The sequence below is a fragment of the Macaca mulatta genome, chromosome 1, assembly GCF_049350105.2.
Source record: "Macaca mulatta isolate MMU2019108-1 chromosome 1, T2T-MMU8v2.0, whole genome shotgun sequence".
In the NCBI taxonomy this organism is placed as follows: domain Eukaryota; kingdom Metazoa; phylum Chordata; class Mammalia; order Primates; family Cercopithecidae; genus Macaca; species Macaca mulatta.
This window is the reverse complement of record NC_133406.1, coordinates 139797110-139820027: the sequence shown is the minus strand read 5'-3', so window position 1 is coordinate 139820027 and position 22918 is coordinate 139797110. Positions and strand designations below refer to the sequence as shown.

General features: G+C 39.1%; 1 protein-coding gene across 7 annotated transcripts in view; it reads left to right on the top strand.

The window, feature by feature from the left end:
- The window catches only part of CDC14A (cell division cycle 14A), a 164677-nt gene that overhangs the window by 91166 nt on the left and 50593 nt on the right, over positions 1-22918 (top strand). For all 7 annotated transcript variants that reach the window (XM_077952391.1, XM_015145931.3, XM_077952398.1 and 4 more), the window contains 3 exons: positions 8972-9059; positions 16627-16857; positions 21986-22124. In XM_077952391.1, the coding sequence (XP_077808517.1) occupies positions 8972-9059; positions 16627-16857; positions 21986-22124 (458 nt within the window). The remainder of the gene's footprint in view (positions 1-8971; positions 9060-16626; positions 16858-21985; positions 22125-22918) is intronic.

The following is a 22918-nucleotide window of genomic DNA, read 5'->3' as shown; positions in this document are numbered from 1 at the left end:
CAACAGAATTTGGGAAACACTTGTGTAAAGTCTACAGATAAACCTCTGCCTATCCTGCAAAAGGTTATATCCATCTTCCTCCTGCAATTCCAGGGTCTAAAGCAGTGCTGTCCAATAGAAATATGAAAGTGAAATAAATAATACATTTTACTTGTTGTAAATATGTTGTTTACATATTTACTAATATACCTAAAATAGCATTTAACATGTAAGCACTATAAAAATTATTGATGTATGTATTTTACATTTTTTTTGAATTAAGCCTTGGAAGCCTAGTGTGTAGTTTATTTCTTTTATTTATTATATTTTTTTGAGACAGGGTCTCGCTGTGTCACCTAGGCTGGAGTGCAGTGGTGCAACCTAGGCTTACTGTAGCCTTGACCCCCTGGGCTCAAGCCATCCTCCCACCTCAGCCTCCAGAGTAGCTGGGACCACAGGTGTATGCCACGTTGTCCCGCTAATTTTTGTATTTTTTGTAGAGATGGGGTTTCGCCATGTTGCCCAGGCTGGTCTTAAACTCCTGGGCTCAAGCAGTCCGCCCATCTTGTCTTTCCAAAGTCCTGGGATTTCAAGTGTGAGCCACTACGCCTGGCCTCCAGTGTGTAGTTTATACTATAGCATATCTTAATTTAGACTAGCTATATTTCAAGTGCATAGTAGCCACATGTAGCTAGAGTGTGGATTCTGCAAGGACAGGCTAGCCAATGTACTGTCGTAGTCCATCAGTATGACGTGAAGCCTAGGTTATATCTCCTTGCTCCATGTGATCTGTTGTTCACATGAGAGTTAATTTCAAAGCCCCGTTCTATTTCGAAAGCTCGAGGTGAGATACCTCAGGCTCTTGCTTTATTTTCGTGTGACTTAAAAATGGCCCATTGTATTAAGTATTGATAAACAACACCAGGTGCTGGCTTCCATCTTGCAAAAGTATCTTCCAAAATGTGGTCTTTCCAGGTCCTTTACCAAGCTGTTGTCCTTACATTTGCCCCAATCAGACATGAAATTTGGGCAGGTATGCTGGGAAAGTCCAGAAAAGTAACTGTGAGACGATGGTCTAAAACCTTCCTCTAAGAATCAGTGTCAAAACATTTATGCTTCTCCAACAGCTTCTTAAGGTATTCTCAAAGAATACATACTTTGAGAACCTTGAGAACTTTTACTCCTTTGAAATCTAGCCATTTCAAATCTAGTTCAGAAAAATAAAAGTTGACCTTTTATCCTAGGGAAAAATAATGAAGATGATAGAGCTTGAACATTCAATTAAATTATGTAGCTGTAGGTATGTGAGGAACTATGCTCTTCAATAGTAAAGTTTAATGGTTAATGCTAGTATAGTCTAATACTCTGCTTGTAAGACCTGGAAGTGGCACCCATATGCAGAGTCTACCTTCAGTCAGCTTTCTTCTATTTTTTTGGGGGGTAGCTGTCCTTACCAAACAAGATGTTGCCCAAACACCAGTGATCGTTCAAGATGCTACTGGTAAGCAGTTGTTATTTATCAGAGAGAATTTGAAGTTGTGTCTTTAGTTTGTTATTTTGCTTGTCCCAAAGGGCTTTCCACTGTTTACCAGAAAGCTTGCCATGTTTGATGATGGAAGTGTGATGCGGTAGCAGTATCCTTAGTTGGGTTTGGGAGAAGAAATGCAGAGAAATGGTGCTTCAGTGGCAACATTGGAGGTTCCTCATCACTGTGGCTTACATTTATTACCCCATTCAAAATTCAGCCCATGCAATTTCGAGGAGTCTCCTTAAATATCTATTTGGGGATTAGGTGAAACTAAAAGTTCAAAAACGACTTCAAAACTGAGAAAGTACTTTGACTTTTTTCTTTGAGCTATTTTCTAGCTGCCATTATCTGCCCCCTGCCATAAGTCATTCCTTTTTTGGGTGTGAAAAACAAAATTATGAGAATATTTTCCAGAATATCGAACTATTGTGGCCTTGATCCTATACTTTTAAATGTGAAAAATCCAGGCCACTTCTTTACCATTGTCTTGACAGAAGTTAGAGCCACACTTGGCCTGCAGGCCTGATGACAGAGGCACTGGTTACTGCCTTTACAACAGTCACCGCACAGGGCTTCCTTTTGTTTTTTCATCATGGCACATGGAGAAAATGATAATATTTGCTCAACACCCTGTGATTATAGCTCATAGCTGTTGGCAACTGGCCTGGGGACTCTGGCTGTTCCAGTCTGCCCAGGCAACTCCATTCTGGTCACACTGGTTAGGAAGCTTTGTTTTACAGAAATAATGGTGTGCGGATGAACATTTGTTATTTGAGAGTCAAGTAGCCACACCATGCTCCTTGTGGCCGCATTCTTATAGCTTTTCAGTTCATTTGTTGAACAGATATTAAATGCCTCCTGTTTGCTCCATATATTTGCTAGGCCCAATGTTTCTTTTTCTTTTTTGTTTTTTAGGAGGCTACCAGTAATATCATCTCTCCATGTGTAGGGTTAAAGCCTTTACTCTTGTCACCTGGTATCATAGAATCCATGTATTCTTGTGCCTCATTCTGCAGAAGTTGCCATATTTGAGTCTTGCCCCAAGGCCCCATTTTTATGCTTATCAATTTAGTTGTGATACAAAATTTCTCACTGATCAACGACAGGCTGAAATGTGGACTATTTTGTTCCTGAGACATTCAAGCAATTCAGTTTATCATTATTGCTATCTTCACCTGAAGGGTGCTCTTTTGGGGAAAGACCATTTCTATTCTAGAAAGTGATTTCACATTATTTTGGCCACATTACAATGTAGCCCATCTGGGAACTGTTTGTGAAAAAGCATGGGTTCATTCTGGATGCCTGGGATTGGGTCTTTCTTGGATCTTAGGCCTCTTCGATCAAGACTTCACATTACTATCAGGGTGTAGATTTTAAAAATTAAGTCTGATTATATCATTCCCCTGTTTTATCATTTCCCCTTCATGGACTCCACACTGACTAAAGGTGTGGAGGAAATGCAAACTCCTTACTATAGCACAGAAGGCCCTTCTTGACATGGGCTTGTCCTTCTTCTCCACCCTTGTCCTTTTCCACTCCCTTCCCATACCCAAATCCATGCAGCTAACCAGGTGGCGCCTTCTGAGCTTTTGCACATGCTCTTGCTCCCTCCTCCTGCCGGTCAACTCTTCTTTCTGGTCCACTGTATTTACACGGCTGACTGTTAAGTCCTTCTCAACCCCGTGGAAGCTCTTCTAATGTAGCCTTGTGTGGTACTCTGTTTACACATCTGTGTCTTTCCTGTATCTGTGGGTAATTTTGGGCAGGAACTGTGTCTTATTATTCTTTGTTTGAATGAGTAACCTAGTAGCACAGTACACTCATAGTGGGCAGTCATTATTTGTGGAATGAAAGAACTAATGAATAAATGTGTGAATAAATACTAAAAACAGGAGTATAGCACATTTCAAGATATTTTATATGATCTGTTTTCTGTGGAAAGTGCCTAAAACATGTTAATTAAGAATCCATTCTGATTTTGCAGTAATATTCCAAGGGACAAATTTACCACGGTAGATAACTTCTTCAAATGATATTTCTTTTATCAGCAGCCAATCTATGCTGGAAGAGTGACTTTTTTTGTTTCTAAGTCACTTATTTACAATACAGATTGCTAGATATTTTAATCTAAGACCAGTTCTGTATGCAACATCAATTTAGTTTAATATGTGACTGGGGACTATCTCCAGGTTGACTCTGTCACCCTTCACTGTGTAAGTAAATTTCCAGATTGACTAGGTTGTGTAGAGTCCTAACAATTGCTCTTTAGCACCTACCTTGAGAAACAGTAAAGTTTGTTAGGCCTCCCATCTCTCAACAAGTCACATCGGGTCAACAGCAGGAGTCAATGTTGTTGAACACTGAAGTTATGATGCTTCAAGACTTTGGATTAGAATTTGTACAGCGAACTAAAATGTAATCTGGATGCTGCTTGGTCTGCCTTCTTTACATGTTGGTGGATTATGGAACTGGAAATATGGGACTGCCATAGGACTGGGGTCAAGCAGTCCCCAGAATGCGAGTATGTGGGCATGTCCTCACCACCTGAAGCAGTTATGGAAGTGCGCCTCCCATTGGTGATTTGAATATTGGAAGAACTATTAGAAGAAGCATTCTCCTGCAGCCATCTGGTAGCGTTCATTACACCACTCTAAATCCTCACGTTTAAGGAAGCAAAATTACTTCCTGGCCACTGCAATTGCAAAAGTGAGGGGACCCAGTGTTTCCGTATCTTACACCCATTGCTGGTTCAAAGATCACGTTGGTTAAGTCTATAAAATGTTTTGAGACTTACCCTGTCCTAAACAATTCCCCATGGCTTTTTTTCTTCCTCTTTCATGATTGTTTGGTATCTTTTCCTTCTTTTATCTCCAAACTTCTTAAGAGAGCAGTCTCGACCCTAACTAATTATGGTCTGGCCTCTACTGAAACTGTTCTTGCTGACACAAGGGTTCGTAAAACCAAGTGGCTATGCTTGTTCTTCTTCCTACTTGGTTTATTCTGTGGTCGCTCTCCAATTCGCATTCCTTCCCTGATTTATAATATGCTGTCTTTTGGATTTCTTCTCCGTCCATGGCTAGCCATCTTTTTCAGCCTCCCTCTCAAGTCCTTTCTCTTCCTTTGCCCACCCTGATTTGCTGGGGTTCTCTAGGGCCTCATGATTTCTGGTTATACACACTTTGTATGATTGAGTGCATCCAGTTCCAAGTTTCAACAACCATGTATGTGCTGCTGACTCCAAATCATCTTTGCGTCTTGAGCATTGGAGTGGCATCTGCAAATGTGCACAGGAGTTTTGCACCCTGCTGTTGTTGTACCAGCAGAAGTGTTCACTGATCTGGACTGTTGGAATGGGACCCTACATGTTTTCCAACCTACCGTCTCTCTGGTGCAGCTGATGCTAGCAGAGGTGAAGGAGTCATCCACATGGGACACTCCTTTTTCCCTCCACCGCACCGTCTCCCTCAAAAGCAAGTCTAAATTAATAATCTAGAGTTTGATTATTATTTAAAGCCAGATGGCATGTCAACTTAAACGAAATAATTCAAATATTTACTTTGCTTTAAGCTCATAAAGTGCCCATCCTTACAGCATGTTTGCGTTTATGTGATACAACTATACTGTCAACACTGTTTTGTTGTTTTAGAAGTTAGGGAAATATAAAGAAGGCACTTCTTATATGGATTTTAAAAAGCCATTGTGGTTCTACCTTATTAAATTTCAAAATAGTCTTTGTGCCACTGTCATTCCTCTTATGTACTTTTAGTATCACACTTACAAAGTGTAATGTGACTTTTTCTTTAATGGATAAAATGGAAATGAGAATAACACCTACCTCGTAGGGTTGCTATGAGAATTAAGTTGTATAGAATACAGTAGTGCTTAACAAAGAGTCAGTGGTATCCACATATTTGCTGCCATTTTTGTTACTGTTATTTGTCATTCCCACTTGCCTTTGGACTCTGTAAAAGCACAGAGAATGCTTTGTATTGTTTCATGTTTGACGCTACATTACAGTCCTAGATATATAATAAAGGCTCAGCAAATGTTTAAATGAATGTTGAATTGCGCTTCAAAACTGTTCTGCATGTTTTCCTAGAAAACACATCTGTTGATAAAGGGAATCAATCTTGTAATCGTCAACCTCAAAGACCATTTTTTCTATATTACTGTAGGTTTATTACAGTAGTAAAAAGGTCAAATAGTTTTCAGTGTTTGGACTGAAAAATATATTTGTGACGACTATTTTAGAGTCACAGATGCATTTTGTAGAAATCATAAAAATTGGCCGGGCGCAGTGGCTCATGCCTGTAATCCCAGCACTTTGGGAGGCTGAGGTGGGTGGATCACGAGGTCAGGAGTTCAAGATCAGCCTGGCCAACATGGTGAAACCTGATCTCTACTAAAAATATGAAAAAATTAGTTGGGCTTGGTGGCTTGTACCTGTAATCCCAGCTACTTGGGAGGCTAAAGCAGGAGAATCGCTTGAACCCGTGAGGCAGAGGTTGCAGTGAGCTGAGATTGCACTATTGCACTCCAGCCTGGGTGACACAGTGAGACTCCATCTCCAAAAAAAAAAAAGAAAAAAGAATTGTAAAAAATTCACGTTTTTTAGTCAAATTATATTTTGAGTGCACCAAGAGAGTGAACTATTCAAAAGAAAGCTGTGAATCTTTTGTAGACTGGAGAATCCTACGGCACAGTGAATAACAACACCTAAATGTATCACTTTGAGGAATTCAGATTTTTTTATTTTGGGTTTTTCTTACAGTGAAGAACATCTGTCTTTTTTTTGCATAGTATTTGGTAGGTAGTAGGCTTTAGATCAGAAGTGGTGAAATCATACTCTTGCCTCATCGTTGCTTAGATATTTGTTTATAAAATGTGGTAGGGTTGGAAAGTACCTTAAGTTCCTGTCTGATCTAGATTTCTTTGAAGTGTATGTGTGTGTTTAATTAGAAAAACCAATTTGTGTCATATAAAGTATTTTGTTATTGATAAATATTGACATTTGTGTCATTCACTAGGAATAAAGGCACAAATATTAACTTTGGAAGACTACCACAGTAAGCATATATTATATTAGGTTGGTAAAAAGCTATAACTTTCTTATTAATTTTTTTCTCAGATTTAGATCTAAGACCTAATCTTTTTTGTTTATTCCATCAACCTTATCCTGGCTGCTGAATATAACCCAATATTATCTATTTATCTTTATGAGTAGGAGGATTTGCAAACATATTCTTTTGGTTCTGTGAATGAATGTATCTTAGGGAGTCCCTTGCCTCTCTCCATATGATTAATTATAAAAGGTTGCTATTTAACCAAATGGATTTCTGTAATCCAAATAAGAGATATTGCACAGTGTATTTATCTAACCTACTTGGTTGATGGTCAAGGATACAGAAATAGTGATTGTAGAACCTGTTTTCTTTTATTGTTCATAAAGAATTGGTTTTAGTCTCTTGATGATTAGTGCATACCTTTATTCTTGGATTTTCAAATACTATTTTAAGCTTAATAATTACTTGAGAGATATTGGATAATTAATTTGAGACTTTTATTAAACAAGCAAATGTTTAATTGCCATAATTAGATTCTTTATTTGTTATAAATAGAAGCTATGCCTGAGGTTTAATTTCACATGTGCATTCATAACATTCATAACACTCATAAAATAACTTAGATTTTACTTAGGGCCTTTTGGAGTTTTTTTTTTTTTTTTCTTTGAGATGGAGTCTCACTGTGGCCCAAGCTGGAGTGCAGTGGTACGAACTCAGCTCACTGCAACCTTCGTCTCTGGGGCTCAAGCAATTCTCCTGCTTCAGCCTCCCAAGTAGCTGGAACTACAGGCACACACCACCATACCCAGTTAATTTTTTTGTATTTTTAGTAGAGACGAAGTTTCACCATGTTGCCCTGGGTGGTCTTGAACTCCTGAGCTCAGGTGATTCACCCACCTTGGCTTCCCAAAGTGCTGGGATTACAGGCGTGAGACACTGCGCCCGGCTGGAGATATTATGTTTATTACAATTAGATTAAATGCAGTTCAGATGTTTATAAAATGGTATGCACAGTGTCACATATAACTTTTTGTAACTGGGAAGAAACATCTGCATTTAAAAAATGACAATTATATTTTATAACCAAGTTTTGATTTTCATGGAAATGATAATGGGCAATTTAAGTAGTTAAAGTAGTGGCTGCAGTTTTTTTTGATGGCCATATTCCAATTTGTTTAACGAATATTTATTGTGTACTTATGGTAGAGTACAGAGTCTATATTTGGGTCAATTTTGTACTATTAAGGTCCTTGCCATGTAATGGGGGAGAAAGCTTTTTATATGAATAGTAATGGATGGCCCAGTGAAGAGAACAACATTGCTTCCCTGCCCTGAGGATGGAGATGAGGAGGCAAGGGTAGGGGTAGGTGGGGAGGGGGTGGTGGTGGTAAAGACAGCGTAAGTAAAGAGGTGATACATGTATTTTGTGATGAATTGCACAAATGCCTCCCAATGACTGCAAAATTTGGGGTAACCTTACTCATGCCCCAGTGTCCCATGGTTCAAAGGCACATGGGGAAGGGAAGAAAATGGGGGAGATGATGGAGCCATGGGAAGGTGCTTGGCCACTTTCTTGGTCTTTCAGCCTTTTCTGAGGATCTCTTAGCATGTATAGACTAGAGGCTGGTAACTGGTGCTCAAAGTCAGCCAACAAGCATGTTTTTTTGGTTTCATAGGAGTTAACTTAATTTAGAAAGTCAACATTTTAAAAAGAGAGATGAAAATTCAATTGGAAGATCAGCTGTGTCCAGTTGGCTTTCCTGCAAGGTGTCTCATTAGCTGGAGTGGAGGAGCACCTGACTCTGTGTATGTCACTTGTCTGAGTCTTGTTAGCCCTCAGAGTACAGCTTGTCTGACTCTGGTTTGTGGAATGGATGTGCCAGTATCCCTCGCTCCTGCCTTTTGCCATTTCCCCCTCTAAAAATCGGCATTGACAAGAGATATCAGCTCTATAAAAAGAGAAAAAAAAATTGGAAGTGTATTCATCATGAGCTTGATATTTACAGATTTTTTTTCGTTGTTTAAAACACGTTTACTACAGTCATGGAAAGTATTCATATTTCCCATTTTCTCTTATTTATTGCTAGGACAAGCAATGTTTGTTTTCATTTCATTTCTTTGCAGAGTGGCTGGGAAACAAACATTTTATGCAAAATACCTCTGCCGTAAATAAAAGTTTCTGAATGTTTCATACAGTCTAGACACAAGTTTTTCTAAAGTAGACTGAATTCCAAAATAGCATTTTGAGAATCAGGTGCATGTTTTTATTTTAAGCTATATTTGTCTACATGTATGTCTAATTAGTACTAAGAGTGAAAAGCGGTTTAATTTGTAAGGGTTTCCTAAATTGTATAAGAATTATAAAATATTTTTCTTCTCTTTTCTTACAAAATTCTGCCAGCGAGTTGAAAATGGTGACTTCAACTGGATTGTTCCAGGAAAATTTTTAGCATTTAGTGGACCACATCCTAAAAGCAAAATTGAAAATGGTAGGTTTTTTTTTCCTTTACCATCCAAACATTTATTTTGATTTATCTTTCTAAGTTTCTTAACTTCCTCAGATAATTATTTTCTTTGGTAATATTCTCCAAAGAATATTTATTCACAATTTAAAAAATTGAACAGTGGTGACTAGTGTGTTAAATATTGTACTTCCAGTAGGTGGAGCTATAATCACTGTTTTAGAACTTAACAAATTTTTAGCTTGCCATAAATAGGATGTTCACTTTACCTGACCCCCAATTATTAGAGAAGAATCTGAGAAACAAACTGGTCAAACTTATAAGCAGATTGCTGTATTCTTTCAGTGGTTCTCAGATTTATTTGTTGGTAGAGTGCTACACATGAAGGTATTCTTTGGGTAACACCATGTTGAATAATGATGGTGAAGACAGTGTGTCATTTATTGAATACTTAGGTGTTAATTACATAAATTACAGCATTATCTCTTTTAACACTCAACTCTATGAGATATAGATATTGTTATCTCCATTTTAGGGAGGAGTAAACTGAGCCTTATTAGTAGGGAATTTGCCCAAGGTAACAAAGTAATAGACAGAACTAGTACTCCAAACCAGAGGAGGGCTCCTAAACATTGCCACTACACTGATACACTTAGTTCCATTGTGACAACTAGGTACAATTTTCCGGCTGACAGTGGTTAAACTACTTGTTTGCAGCATTTTCATTGCCATGGGCATACATATTTAGGAAAAAAATAAAAGCAAAACTAAAAATAAACCTTTTGAATAAAACATGATCAGCTATGCAAGTTTTCCCATTAATACATATTTTCTACTTACTAATTTTTTCTATCTACTAACATTCCCTAGAAGACAAGTAATGATAGACAACAGAGGTTCAAGAATAATTTATAAGAGAAGTACATAAAATTGAAAAATATCCATGAACAGAATAGCTTCCCGCCCTACTCCCCACCCTTTTCTCTCTCTCTATCTGATCATAGAGGTGGAATACAAGTGTTCTGAGGGAACCTAACTTGAAACCCCTCGTCTAGATTTATTCTTCAGCTGGGCATGATGGCATGTGCCTGCAATCCCAGCACTTTGGAAGGCCGAGGTGGGAGGATTGCTTGAGGCCAGGAGTTCAAGGCCAGCCTGGGCAACATGGCAAAACCCTGTCTCTTAAAAAAAAAAAAAAGATTTATTTTTCTTTAATCGTAATATTCTAGAATGTAGTTCCATTGCACATTGTTATTTATGCATTTAGGTTTTATAATTTGAGCTTTCATAAATATGCTTATCCTTTCATACCTGTGGCGTATCTAATAGGGAACTCTGCTTGAATCATGATTTTACTGTGTGGATGGGCAATCCAGGTCTAGAGAGTTAAGCTCACAAACAGGATACCTCGATGGTGAAGCCAGAATTTGATCTTCTCACTTATAAGCTTGCTAAATAATCTGTTTTGGTCTGTCATTTTGGGTTGTTAGGAATTACATGTTGAGAACCCGAGGAAACTGCTTTCTGACAGTTGGCCTTTCAAGATAAGACTGATTAAACCTGCTTTCTGTGCAAATTACCTGACTCAGGCCCAGGAAATGTTAGTAGGGATATTGTTTCAGTAGTAGTTTTGTTGTCGGGTATTTGGCAAGGTCAAAAGACTTTCACCATTTGTGATTCATGTGTTTGACTATGTTTTCTTAATGAGAAATTAAGAGGTATAATTGTAAAAGCCATTTAAAATGTTTTTATGTATATAGACATTGTGTATTCTATGGATACATGCGTTTTAAAAATATTAATTTTATTATTTATTTATTTACTTTTTTTGAGACAGAGTCTCGCTCTGTTGCCCGGGCTGGAGTGCAGTGGCCGGATCTTGGCTCACTGCAAGCTTCGCCTCCCAGATTTACGCCATTCTCCTGCCTCAGCCTCCCCAGTAGCTGGGACTACAGGCACCCGCCACCTCGCCCAGCTAGTTTTTTTGTATTTTTTAGTAGAGACAGGGTTTCACCGTGTTAGCCAGGATGGTCTTGATCTCCTGACCTCATGATCCGCCTGCCTCGGCCTCCCAAAGTGCTGGGATTACAGGCTTGAGCCACCGCGCCTGGCTGAAAATATTATTATTATTTTTTTTTAACAAAAGTGGGATCATAACATAGTTACTATCTTACAGCCAGGTTTCTTCCCTTAACATATCACGACTTCTTTCTATAGCAGTAAATGTAGATCCATGTAATCATTTTCCATGATTGCATTGCATATTATTCTACCATATGACTGTGCCATATTGTGTTAATTTATTTTTGGTTTTTGCTTTTGTTTTTTTAGAGACAGGCTCTTGCTTTGTTGCCCAAGCTGGAGTGCAATGGTGTGATCATAGCTCATTGCAACCTTGAACTCCTGTCCTCAAATGATCTTCCTGCCTCAGCCTCCCAAGAAGCTGGGACTACAAGGCACGTCCCACCATACCTGGCAGGTTTTTTTTTTTTTTTTTTTTTTTTTTTTTTTTTAATTTTTAGTAGAGATGAGGTCTCTATGTTGCCCAGGCTGATCTTGAACTCCTGGGCTCATGCGATCCTCCTGCCTCCCAAAGCACTAGCATTACAGATTTAAGCCACTGAGCCCAGCCTGTTAATTTATTTTTGAATGAGATCTAGGTTGTTTTTCACTTATTCTTATTCTTTTTTTTCTTTTTAAATTTCATCATCTATTTAACCAGATGAACAGTTTTTCACTTTTTAAAAACTGCTGTGGTTGGCATAGATGTTCATACATCTTTTTGCAGCTGTAGTTTCTTCTCTAAATTGTTAGAAATAGAATCAATCACTAGATAGAAGGATATGCATATTTTGTATATAAGTTGTAAGTGTCAAAAATATTTAAAACATTTTTTGGTCCTGTATTTAATATGGGGAAAAATTATAGCTACCATTCACTTACCTGCCAGGAAGGGTGCTAAGTCTCTTGCACACACATCATCTATTTAATGATCAGAACAACCCTCTGGAGCAGGTGGGATCTATTTTATGGAAAAGAAGCTGGAGGCGTACAGGAATTACCTAACTCGTCCAGGTTCATAGGCCAGTAATTGTTGGCGTGTGGATTCAAACATTGGTCTATTTAATTCTGAATTCTGTGTTCTTTTAAATTTTATTACAGAGGATGTACACACTCACTCTAGAAAGTTTAAGCAATAATTAAAAACATAATCAAGAAATAATCACTTTAAGATATTGCTCTATATGCGTATTTTATTCTATGCATATATTGTGCCCTCTCATATTGACATAAAAAAGTCTGAAAGTACATTTATTTTATCTTTGTTAGCTTTTATGATGCCTAGAACAATTTCATTTAAGGCTGCCATTGGTAAAATACTGCTATTTTACTGGAATTTCCATTTTAAGATCTGATATTCACTAGAAGCTTCACTATATTTTTTTGTAAAGGACTTTAACTTTATAAATTCTTTTTGAAGTTGAGAAAATAATTTTGTGATGGAATTAAGAAACCTGATCCAATTACAGTGACATCTTGGTAATTTTCTTTTTTTTTTTGAATTGAGAAACCTTTGTTTTTCTGAGGAGGCTGAAAGTCATTTTAGAGGCTCGTTAGTAGAAAAGCTGAGGTTTTAAAGAAATGATCAAAAAGCTGTTGCTAGGAGGTAGCTAAAGGAAGCTGTAAAATCTTGGGATCTGGGCAGAATGTATTATAAGAGCCTTAAGTGTGTGTTTGTGTCAACAGGGAACACTAGGAGTTTCTTTTAGCCATTTTGATTCACATTGTTTTGACAGTGGGGAAGAGAAGAACCCTACTTTTTTTTTTGTTAAACAATTTTGAATTGATAAGTGATGGATAACAACAGAATGAAACAGATACTTTGGATTTCAGATTTTCTGTAAAAATGTCTCTTAAGTGTCACTGTCATTCTCACTTCCATTTAAACACACACACACACACACACTTACACACACAGAAAGATAGCTTCAGACTGAGAATCCCAACAATTCGAGGCATTAGCCTGCTCCTTTAAAGAGAGAAGCCCAGTGTCCTGTTTAGTAAAGAGCCTGGGCAGGCTGAAGCCTGGTTCCATTCCTTTTTGGCTGCGTGAGCTTCAGTGAGTTCCACAACTTCTTTGAGCATCAGTTTTCTTGTATATCACAGTGGGAGAAATATGATGCTCACTGCAGGCACCTAGTGAGGATTAGAGATGTTATATGAAGTGCCTTGCAGAGTATCGGGCACACATAAGAGGCGTTTATTAGATAGCAGGTATTATGGTTACATTTTTATCGTTAACTAGCCTAATCAACAGATTTTATGTCTTTCTACATTTGCCTGCTCATTTTGTAGTTTTTACTTTTAATAATGACTGAGCGGACTAGTCATTTGACTCTGCTGTTCGTCAGTTTTCGAACTTTGAAATGAGGGCCTGGGAAGAGATGAATAAAGAAATCTCTTTTGACTCTGATACCCTGTTCATGTGTTTGGTCAGCTCACCTCCACGACTTTGTTGTGGTTCAGTGATGCCGGCGCACCATCTTGTGGCCAGATGGAGTAAGGGTCGGATGAAGGCTCCATCAGCTCTGGGTCGGCATATTATACACATTGCTAAAACCAGTCTCACAAAAAGCACCCACGTACATCCGTAAAAGCCACACACAGTTGTTCACAGGTCATAGGACGTTTCCACTGTTTTATAATTTATTCTAAACAGTTTTACGGGTTTTTGTAAAACCTGCTCACCAACTCTAACCGCTCATGCTCATATCATGTTCTCTTATTTGGAGCCTTAACAGATAGAATCAAGTTGAATCTTACTTGAAATTAGCCCCAGCACGGGTGTTGGAATCTGTCAGGACTGGAATACTGGCTGTACCTGTTACTAGTTGTATGTGTATGGGCCAGCTTTTCCAGGCATCAGAAATTGAGTAATTGCAGGTTTTAATGAGATAATCCACATAAAGCACTTAGCATAGTGGCTAGCACATAGTGAGTGCTTGATAAATGTTAGGTGCAATTATTGTTGTTATTGTTATTTCAGTGCCCTGTTGCCATATTTGGACAATTTCTGTCCAGTGTTTTTTTCTCAAAAGAGATATATATCGTTTCTCTTAATATTCTATTTGGGCATATTAGCTATGCTGCCATTTACTCATGATGGAAATTCATATGTGAAAGGAGAGATTTTTGCAGCCTTTGTTGCAGGGAAGAAGGGGCTAGGCAATTGCGGTCCCAGGCATGCTAGCAACCTGGAGGCAGAAGCTCTCACCAGCCCGCCACACGCAGGGCAGGCTTTCCAGGTGTTTATGAGCCCTTCTCCTCCCTATTCCAAACATGACAGAAAAACTGTTATTTCTTAATGCCAACTACAGTTCTTTTTTTGCTTTAGGCTATAAATCTGTTGCAGGGAAATAATTTGAGCAAATAAACCAACTGGGAAAACAGACTTGATTTTTGCGGTTAGAAAAGCATGTTTTCTCCATGTTTGTATATGTTTTTGTTTCTACAAAAAAGATTTTAAATAAGCTCTGTATTACCTCTTTGCTCAAAAGCAACATGGCCTGTGAAAATCACATATCTGAGCTGTGGATTAATTGGTCCTGCCTTCCAATTCTGTCTTCATCCTTTGTGTGACCTGGCCAAGTGTACCAGTTAGGGCTGTCTAACTCTGGTAAAAGGCAGTTTTTGGAATATGTTGGGTGGCTCATAGACTTTAAGAGAAGCCTGGAGAACTAGGCTTAAAAGATGAACAGGATCCAAGTGGGAAAATGGGAACCACACCAGGCATTTCAAACATAAAGAATTTAATACAAGGAGTTTGTTTCAAAAAAGACTAAAAAGTAAAAAGGCAACACTGAAGAAACCAGAATATGTTGGAGAAAACAGCTAGTACCTTTAAGGCTGGGGGGACGAAAGGGACAAAAGTGGAGTTAGCAGAACCTGGGAGCTCTGAGGAGGAGCCAGAAGGTTGGTGCTGTGAAGGGAATGCCACACAGCTGGTGTTTGGATTTGGGGGCTGAGGAGTGGAGACTGTGAGGGCTCCAGCCTCAGAGGTGAATGCAGCAGGATGGTGGTATGAGAGCCAAAGTAAGCTGAGAACTCTGGCTGCTTCCTGTTTTCTGCTGCTGAAGTGATGCTGCCAGGAGGACAGGAAGAAGTTCCTTCCTCCTCCCCAGGTTGAGCTTTAGTGCCTCCCATTTTTACAACCAATAGGAAGTCAGATAGAAAGGTAGTCTGGGAAATGTAGGACGTATATGGACTCCAGCCCCAGTGTCACAGAACATAAGAGAGTTGGCTTGGAGCTGAGAGCTGACTAGCATAACAGGGATCCAAGGCAGCAGGAAATATAGCCAAGGACACAGCACGGAAACAGTCTGATTCACTTTGCTGGCTGCCACCACCCCTGGAACCTACCATCATGAATGGGTTCCAACTGAGATAATTTCACTCAGCTGGTATGTTAGGGATCAGTGAATCCTGAATGGGTTACAGATGTGGCCATCGTGTGCTGGGAACTTAGTCCCCTGAACCTTTGGAGCTGCCAAGAAAGGCCTGCAATGGCCACCGCCCCCAGTGGTCGCCTTGGCTGATTAGCTAAGGCTAGGTCTGTAACCCAGCTGACTGCGTAGCTCCCAGGAATACTCACACGATGGTGGAGCCGCTCAAAAATAAAAGGGGGTTTAAAGATGGAGCATCTTCCTCCCTCAAACAAAGGAGGTATCTACAAAAGTTATTCTTTTTGTTTTTAACTAAAAAATATTTCTATTTTAATTGATAAAAATTATATATTTATGGTGTACAACAAGTTTTGAAATATGTATACATTGTAGAATGGCTAAGTCAAGTTTTACTTAAGTATTCACATTTTTTTTTTTGTGGTGGGAAGACTTAAATTCTTCTTTCTAAATGACTTTCAAATTATTATAGTCACCATGTTGTACAATACATCTCTGGGACATACTCCTTTCTAACTGAAATTTTGTTTTCTTTGACCAATATCTCCCCAACACCCCCTCTTTTAGTTTCTTAATATGTTAAGTGGAGTTAGCCTTTCTTAAGAGATGGTTTTGAGAATTTGAAATGATATGCAATTGTGACTTGTACATAGTAGGTATTTAATAATAATTGCTTTTGGGGAGCATTGTACTACAAATTAAAGCTATACATATGGCAAAAAAGGTTTAGCTGTAGTTGAAAAATATTTGTCAATTGGCGAATAAAGCACAAGGGAGAATAAAGTCACCACGAACCATTCTAGGTCTGTTATGCACATTCGAGTACTTCAAGAATGCCTTTGTTTTGGGAGTCGGAAGAGTGTGCTCCCAGAATTCGAATCTAGAGGTTGAGATTTTGAACTTTAATGATATATTTCCTGTACTTAGAGAAGTTTTCTTTTTAACCTCCTATGGTGCTTACAGTTATGAAGATTGATGCTTTTAGGAGCTTGCTGTGACCTTTTCTCTCACGCAACACACTTTCCTCCCAAGCTTTGTTGAGATTTACACACTTCATTGTTGAGAGTTTTGTATTTCTGGGTTATGGAAGATGAAATGCATGCCTTTTGCTTACTGCTCCTTTCTTCCTTTAGGTTATCCTCTTCACGCCCCTGAAGCCTACTTTCCTTATTTCAAAAAGCATAATGTGACTGCAGTTGTGAGGCTGAACAAAAAGATTTATGAGGCAAAGCGCTTCACAGACGCTGGCTTCGAGCACTATGACCTCTTCTTCATAGATGGCAGCACACCCAGTGACAACATCGTGCGAAGGTTCCTGAACATCTGTGAGAACACTGAAGGGGCCATCGCCGTTCACTGCAAAGGTGTGTGCAAGGCCTCGGTGGTGGTGGCTGCGTTTATCGAAGGGACAGGCCAAAGAAGAGCAAATAACAAAACAAAACCTGTTTCGTGTCTTAGAACACAATGAGGTTTTTAATTTGAGACAACTGGCACACAAACTCATTTTAGTAACCCCTTCTTAAAGAAATGATTGCTTGGGTGTGGACAATTGATGGTGGTGTGGCTTTCTTGATATGCCAGTTTTTCAGACCTTACCTTTCCAGGCCCACGTACTACAATGAGGGGAAATTACAGTAGTAGTGTCCTTAGGCTGCAGGAACACCTTTAAACAGGTGAAATCCTCAAGAGGCAGGAGTTGTTAGTTTTCCCCTCTCCTTTGTTTTTTTTTCAGAATTGCTCATCTCTTCCCCATCCTCTTGCACTGTCGTGGTTCTGTTTTATGACCCAGTTATCTGGACCCCCATTCCAGTCTCTGCCCATCCCTCCCCTGCTAGTCTTTGGCTTCATGGAGCAGAGTGTTTTCCATGCCTGTTGCTAGGGACAATCGGCTAGCTTACAATGCTGCTGATGTGATGCTGCCTCTTGGAATGAACTTAAAGAGTTGGTTTTGCAAATCTCTGATCTCTGGAGGTGGATACTTTGGGGCAGGAGTTGTTCAGAGTATAGAAGGTTTAGGATTGCCAGATTTAGCAAATAAAAATACAGGCTGCCTAATTAAATTTGAATGTTAGAGAAACAATGAATACTTTTAAAACAAAAAGTATAAGTGTGTCCCAAATATTGCAGGGAACATGCATTCTGTATTTTATCTGGCAACCCCATGTCAGCTACTCAGAAAATATGACATGCCATTTGCTCTAAGCTTAGTTGTTAGACTTTGAGGAGGCTCAAAATCCATTCCACTCCAGATCTTTCAGTATGGATAATACTGGAAATATTCCAGATATTTTACTGGGTCTTTGATTTCGGCGAGGACAAATCACTTGGGCCGCCCTGGGCTGGAGCCTTGAGTTCCTCACACGCAGCTCCTCCTAGTGTCGCTGGGTGGTGCTGTGCTCGTGGTTTTGGAGCTAGACCTGGTTTCCCTCTCATTTTATGCTAATCATCTAGTAGGTGTTGGGGAGGGTGCTGTTCTTTTCATGTGCCTAGTGCTGCTGTAACTGACTTATTCAGACGAGTATGGCTTTGGTTCTGACAGAAATTAAAATGCCGTTTTGTAGGCCCTTGTTTCTATGTTTAAGATTTGAGTAGGTGGAGGTACTTTGTGAACATGTGAGCAGAAATGGGAAGCTGCGGTTTCCCAGAGACCCGGAGAGATGGAAATGAGCAGCACGTGGCCTGGGTTTGGAGGAGGGCTCCCCACGCCAGGCTCCCTCCTCCTGGGTGGACAGAGCTCTCCCTCCCTAACCTCCCCCTTAGCTAGCAGGATGGGCCCTGGCTTTGTGGGATATCTTGTCTCTGGCTTGGAGTCTGTTAGGAAGGTGTTACTTGCTGGCTCATTTGTGGGTGCTCCTTTCAGGCCACAGTGGGGTGGCAGTGTGTTGGCTTGTCCCCATGTGATTCATTTGCACCCTGTTTGCTTTTCCATTGCATTTTGTTCAGTATTGCCCAGGTCCAAGAAAAAGCCCACAATGTCACGTATTTTAAACATCAGTAGAACTTGAGAGCTAATGGGAACATTTATATCAATGTTTAGCAGGAAATAATCCTGTCTTCTCTTTCAAAGTTTAGTTTTGTGCCATAAAAATTATTTTTTTTCCTGTGATTAATTTGGCCTTATTTCCTAGTTCAAGTAGTTTTATTATTACTATGTCATAGAGTTTATCTGTGGATTAGCCATCTGTATCTTGGAGTGACAAATTCAAAGGAGAAGAACTGCAAAGCTTTCATTAAAACTCAGTGTGTTTCTTGATAGTATTTCTCACCTGAGAGACCTTGTGCAAATAAAACTCTCTGGTGTTAAACATTCTTATTACAGATATTTTCTCTATATCCTTGACCTGTGAATGTTTACCTTTTAAAAAATATATGTATTTATTTTATATTGCAGATTTCTTTTTTTTTCTTTTCTTTCCTCTTTTTTTTTTTTTTTGGAGAAAGAGAGTCTCGCTCTGTCACCCAGGTTGGAGTGCAATAGTGTGATCTTGGCTCACTGCAGCCTCTGCCTCCTGGGTTTGACCAATTCTCTTGCCTCAGCCTCCCATGTAGCTGGGATTACAGGTGCCCGCCACCACTCCTGGCTAATTTTTTATATTTTTAGTAGAGATGGGGTTTTGCCATGTTGGCCAGGCTGGTCTTGAACTCCTGACCTCAGATGATCCACCTGCCTCAGCCTCCCAAAGTGCTGGAATTACAGGTGTGAACCACCGTACCTGGTCTGTATTGTAGATGTTTTTATATTAAATCAATTTAACATTGAATTCAGTTCTTGTATAGGACGGTCACATTTACATGTGGTCATGTCTTTTTGAGAGTGTTATTTCATTTTCTTCCACTTGCACACTTGTACACACATAGAGGGTTCTTTTATAGGGATTACACCTTTGGTTTAATTACAGCTCTATTGCTTTTCACAGCATACTTATCTACTATAGGCTTGTTAATTATTTTGACATCTGCCCTAATTAAGTCAGCTTAATTTTCTGGGAATTCAAGCAGCACTCAGTCTTTTAATTGAACTAAAAGAAGGAGGGAGAAAGAATCTTTCCTATGTCAGATGAACTTTGGTAGCTACTGAAAAGGGAATGAATATGTCATGTCTCAACATAAAGTATTTTATACAGAGATAAACTAGAAAACAATTTGCTGGGGATTACATTTCAATATCTGCATTTCACTTTGTGGTTGATAAAAGAGATGGCTATCAATTCTTGAAATTCTCTACCACAAATAATAATCTAAAATACAGCAACATTGTGATATTCCAGTATGTGATTATTGATGTTCTATAGGGCTTTCAGAAAATGCCTGGAACTGTAAAGCAATTGGTGTTTGACTTGGTATAAATAGAACACTTTTCAACATCTTGTCATGCTGTGGCAGGGAGCCCTTTAATTACAAATGCTTTAAAAATTTTGTTAAAGTTTTTATAGAAACTTAGTGAAATGTTCCTATTCTGTTCAGTTGTGGTAAGAGCTCCTAACTATTGAGTGCTAAGTACGTTCTTTTTATAGATCAAAATTATAGACTCTTTTTTAAAAGGGGGAAGCTGCTTTAGTTTCAGAGAAATTGGAAAATTTCCTGCACCTCCTTTTTGGTTGTGAGTGTGAACAGGAACTTAAGTGAGGGAGCCATCCAGGTCTTTGCCCAGCGGGCAGCAGTGAGAGACAGTGTTGTCTCCATAAGGAAGGCCCTTTTCTCTCCAGATAGACACCCAAATTGGTGACTTGAAGGAAGAACTCTGGAAACTCACTGGGCTCTGGCTTCTGCTCCAGGATGTCACCTATGTTTTATTTATACGGTTGCTTGTAGTCTTGCCAGGCATCTAGGGAATTAACAATGATAGGCACTGGGTGAAATAGAAGGCAAATTACTCAGAACTCTTAATCGTAAACAATGGGGAGCCCCACTGAGACCACAAGTAAACCTCACCCCTCTAAAGAACATTGATGTTTGATCTGGGACAAGAGTCCCTTCAGATTAAAACAGAACATACACACACCTCATCTAATAAAACCGAGTATGAATACTTCTTAAAAAGGAAGGGTTAGCCGGGAGCTGTGGCTCATGCCTGTAATCCTAGCACTTTGGGAGGCCAAGGAGGGCAGATCACCTGAGGTCAGGAGTTCGAGACCAGACTGACCAACATGGAGAAACCCTGTCTCTACTAAAAATACAAAATTAGCTGGGCATGGTGGTGCATGCCTGTAATCCCAGCTACTCGGGAGGCTGAGGCAGGAGAATCGCTTGAACCTGGGAGGCGGAGGTTGCGGTAAGCCGAGATCGTGCCATTGCACTCCAGCCTGGGCAACAGCAGCGAAACTCAGTCTAAAAAAAAAAAAAAAAAAAGGAAGGGTTAATGGGAAGGAAATGTCAGGCATCTGTAGACATCAGATTGATTGTCCTTTAATTTGCATTTTCAATATATATTCTCAATCCAAGAATATTGCCCCCAAGGGGACAAAATTGTTGTTTTGGTGAGATGAAAAACTTTTTTTTTTTCCTTTTATAAAGCACAGATTTACATAAACAGATATGCAGTCTATCTGTGACAGTGAAATTTCATTTGGATTGATTAGGAATAAAATATCTAAAGAGGCTCCTGGAAGGAACAATACTGTAAAAAAGGTTGAGGAACACTGATTTAAAGACATACCTTTTTCACATTTTTACATTTCTGAAATTAGAATTCATCTTAAAATTGAGAGCGTGTCATAGTTTAATTTTTTTCTTTCTTAGTGGAACTTAGATGCTACACAACAGTAGTCTTAGATTTGCTGAAGTACTGTGTGCTCCCAAGTACTGGGAGATAAGAGAAAACCACCTTTATTGTTTGGTCAGGGAATGCTGACAAAGGTCCCCTCAAAAGCAAAAGATTCTTGAACATGTAAAAAATGAAACTATCAACGTTCCCCTACTTTGTTTTGTTTTACACACACACACACACACATGCACATACACACATTTTTTTTTTCCTTATTTCTTTTTCTAACTAAATGTTTTCATGGATGAAGTCAACATTGTACCAGTTTTCTAGGTCAGAAATGTCACTTACCTATAACTTTCCCTGTGACCCAGTCCTAATGGATTTCTAATTCATCTTTTCCTCTTTATTGCATTTGCTCGGCCTCATCCCTTTCCATCCTCATCCCAACCTCCTTCAGCCATCCTTGCTTCCCTGCCCCTGCCTTCCATCTCATCTCTCTTGCTTTCATCTCTGGCTTTTCCAATCCAGCCAGTGATGCTGCTGCCAGACCCATTTGCTTTTTGTCCCATCACTTTCTTGCCCCCAAATCTATGGCAGCTTCATTTTGCCCTTTCCATTGTTTAAAGAAAAAATGAGTTTTACATGATAGCAGTTATGTTTATTAGCTGTTGATGATAATATCACACTTGAATGCAGAGCAGTTTCTGGGCAAGGTTTGATTTCAGTGTTTTTGTGGGAGCATTTGCTAGACTTTATATTTCTTATTCTGTTTCCCTCTCTTACAGCTGGTCTTGGAAGAACAGGGACATTGATAGCCTGTTATGTAATGAAACACTACAGGTTTACACACGCTGAAATAATTGCTTGGATTAGAATATGCCGGCCAGGTTCTATTATAGGACCCCAACAGCACTTTCTGGAAGAGTAAGTATATTGTCCCCATTATCACATTATAGCCTGTCCTTGATCTTTTCTACCTCTTGTTCCCCTGGTTGTGGACCATGTCAGCCTGTGGTTATAAAATGGCTCCATTGTTAAGAGAAGTGTGTGCCTCTAATAGAATATTGTTGATTTGACAGCTAATGCATTCTAACTTTGTACCTTTTATATCTCTTAGATCAGGTGAGAGTGAGAAGAAAATCACAGAGCCATCTCTGCCTACCCTTTTTCTGTCATTTTCTATGTGTGATCTGGCTACAGTGCAATTTTCTTATGACATCCCACTTGGCACTTTTCATTCTTTTCTTTTGTTTGCATGTCTTAAAGCATAATGGGAAAAAGAAAAACACAATTAAGGTCACTCAGTGATTTTGGTAAGATTGCTGTTCTCCTGACAACTAACTAAACTGCTAATGTAGATACAACTTATGAATTTACCCAAGAAGTTACCACAGAAGAAAAAAGGAGGAGAACTGGGTTTTATTTCTGACTCTGCCACTAACTAGCTTTATGACCATTATTTAGAAGAATACTTATTTATTCACTCATTTATTTATTCCCATAGCCTTTCATTCATTAACTTTTTGTCTAGCCTCAGCCCAAGAGATAGAGAGATTTAAACTGTAGGATACAATCCTTTCTTCTTAGAATGTTAGAACATATCTCAATGTACTCATTAATAAAATGAGAAGATGAAGTTAGTACTGGTAGATCTAGGTCCAGCTCTGAAATACTATTCATTAGTGATATCTTTTACTGAAACTTCATTTTTTTTTCTT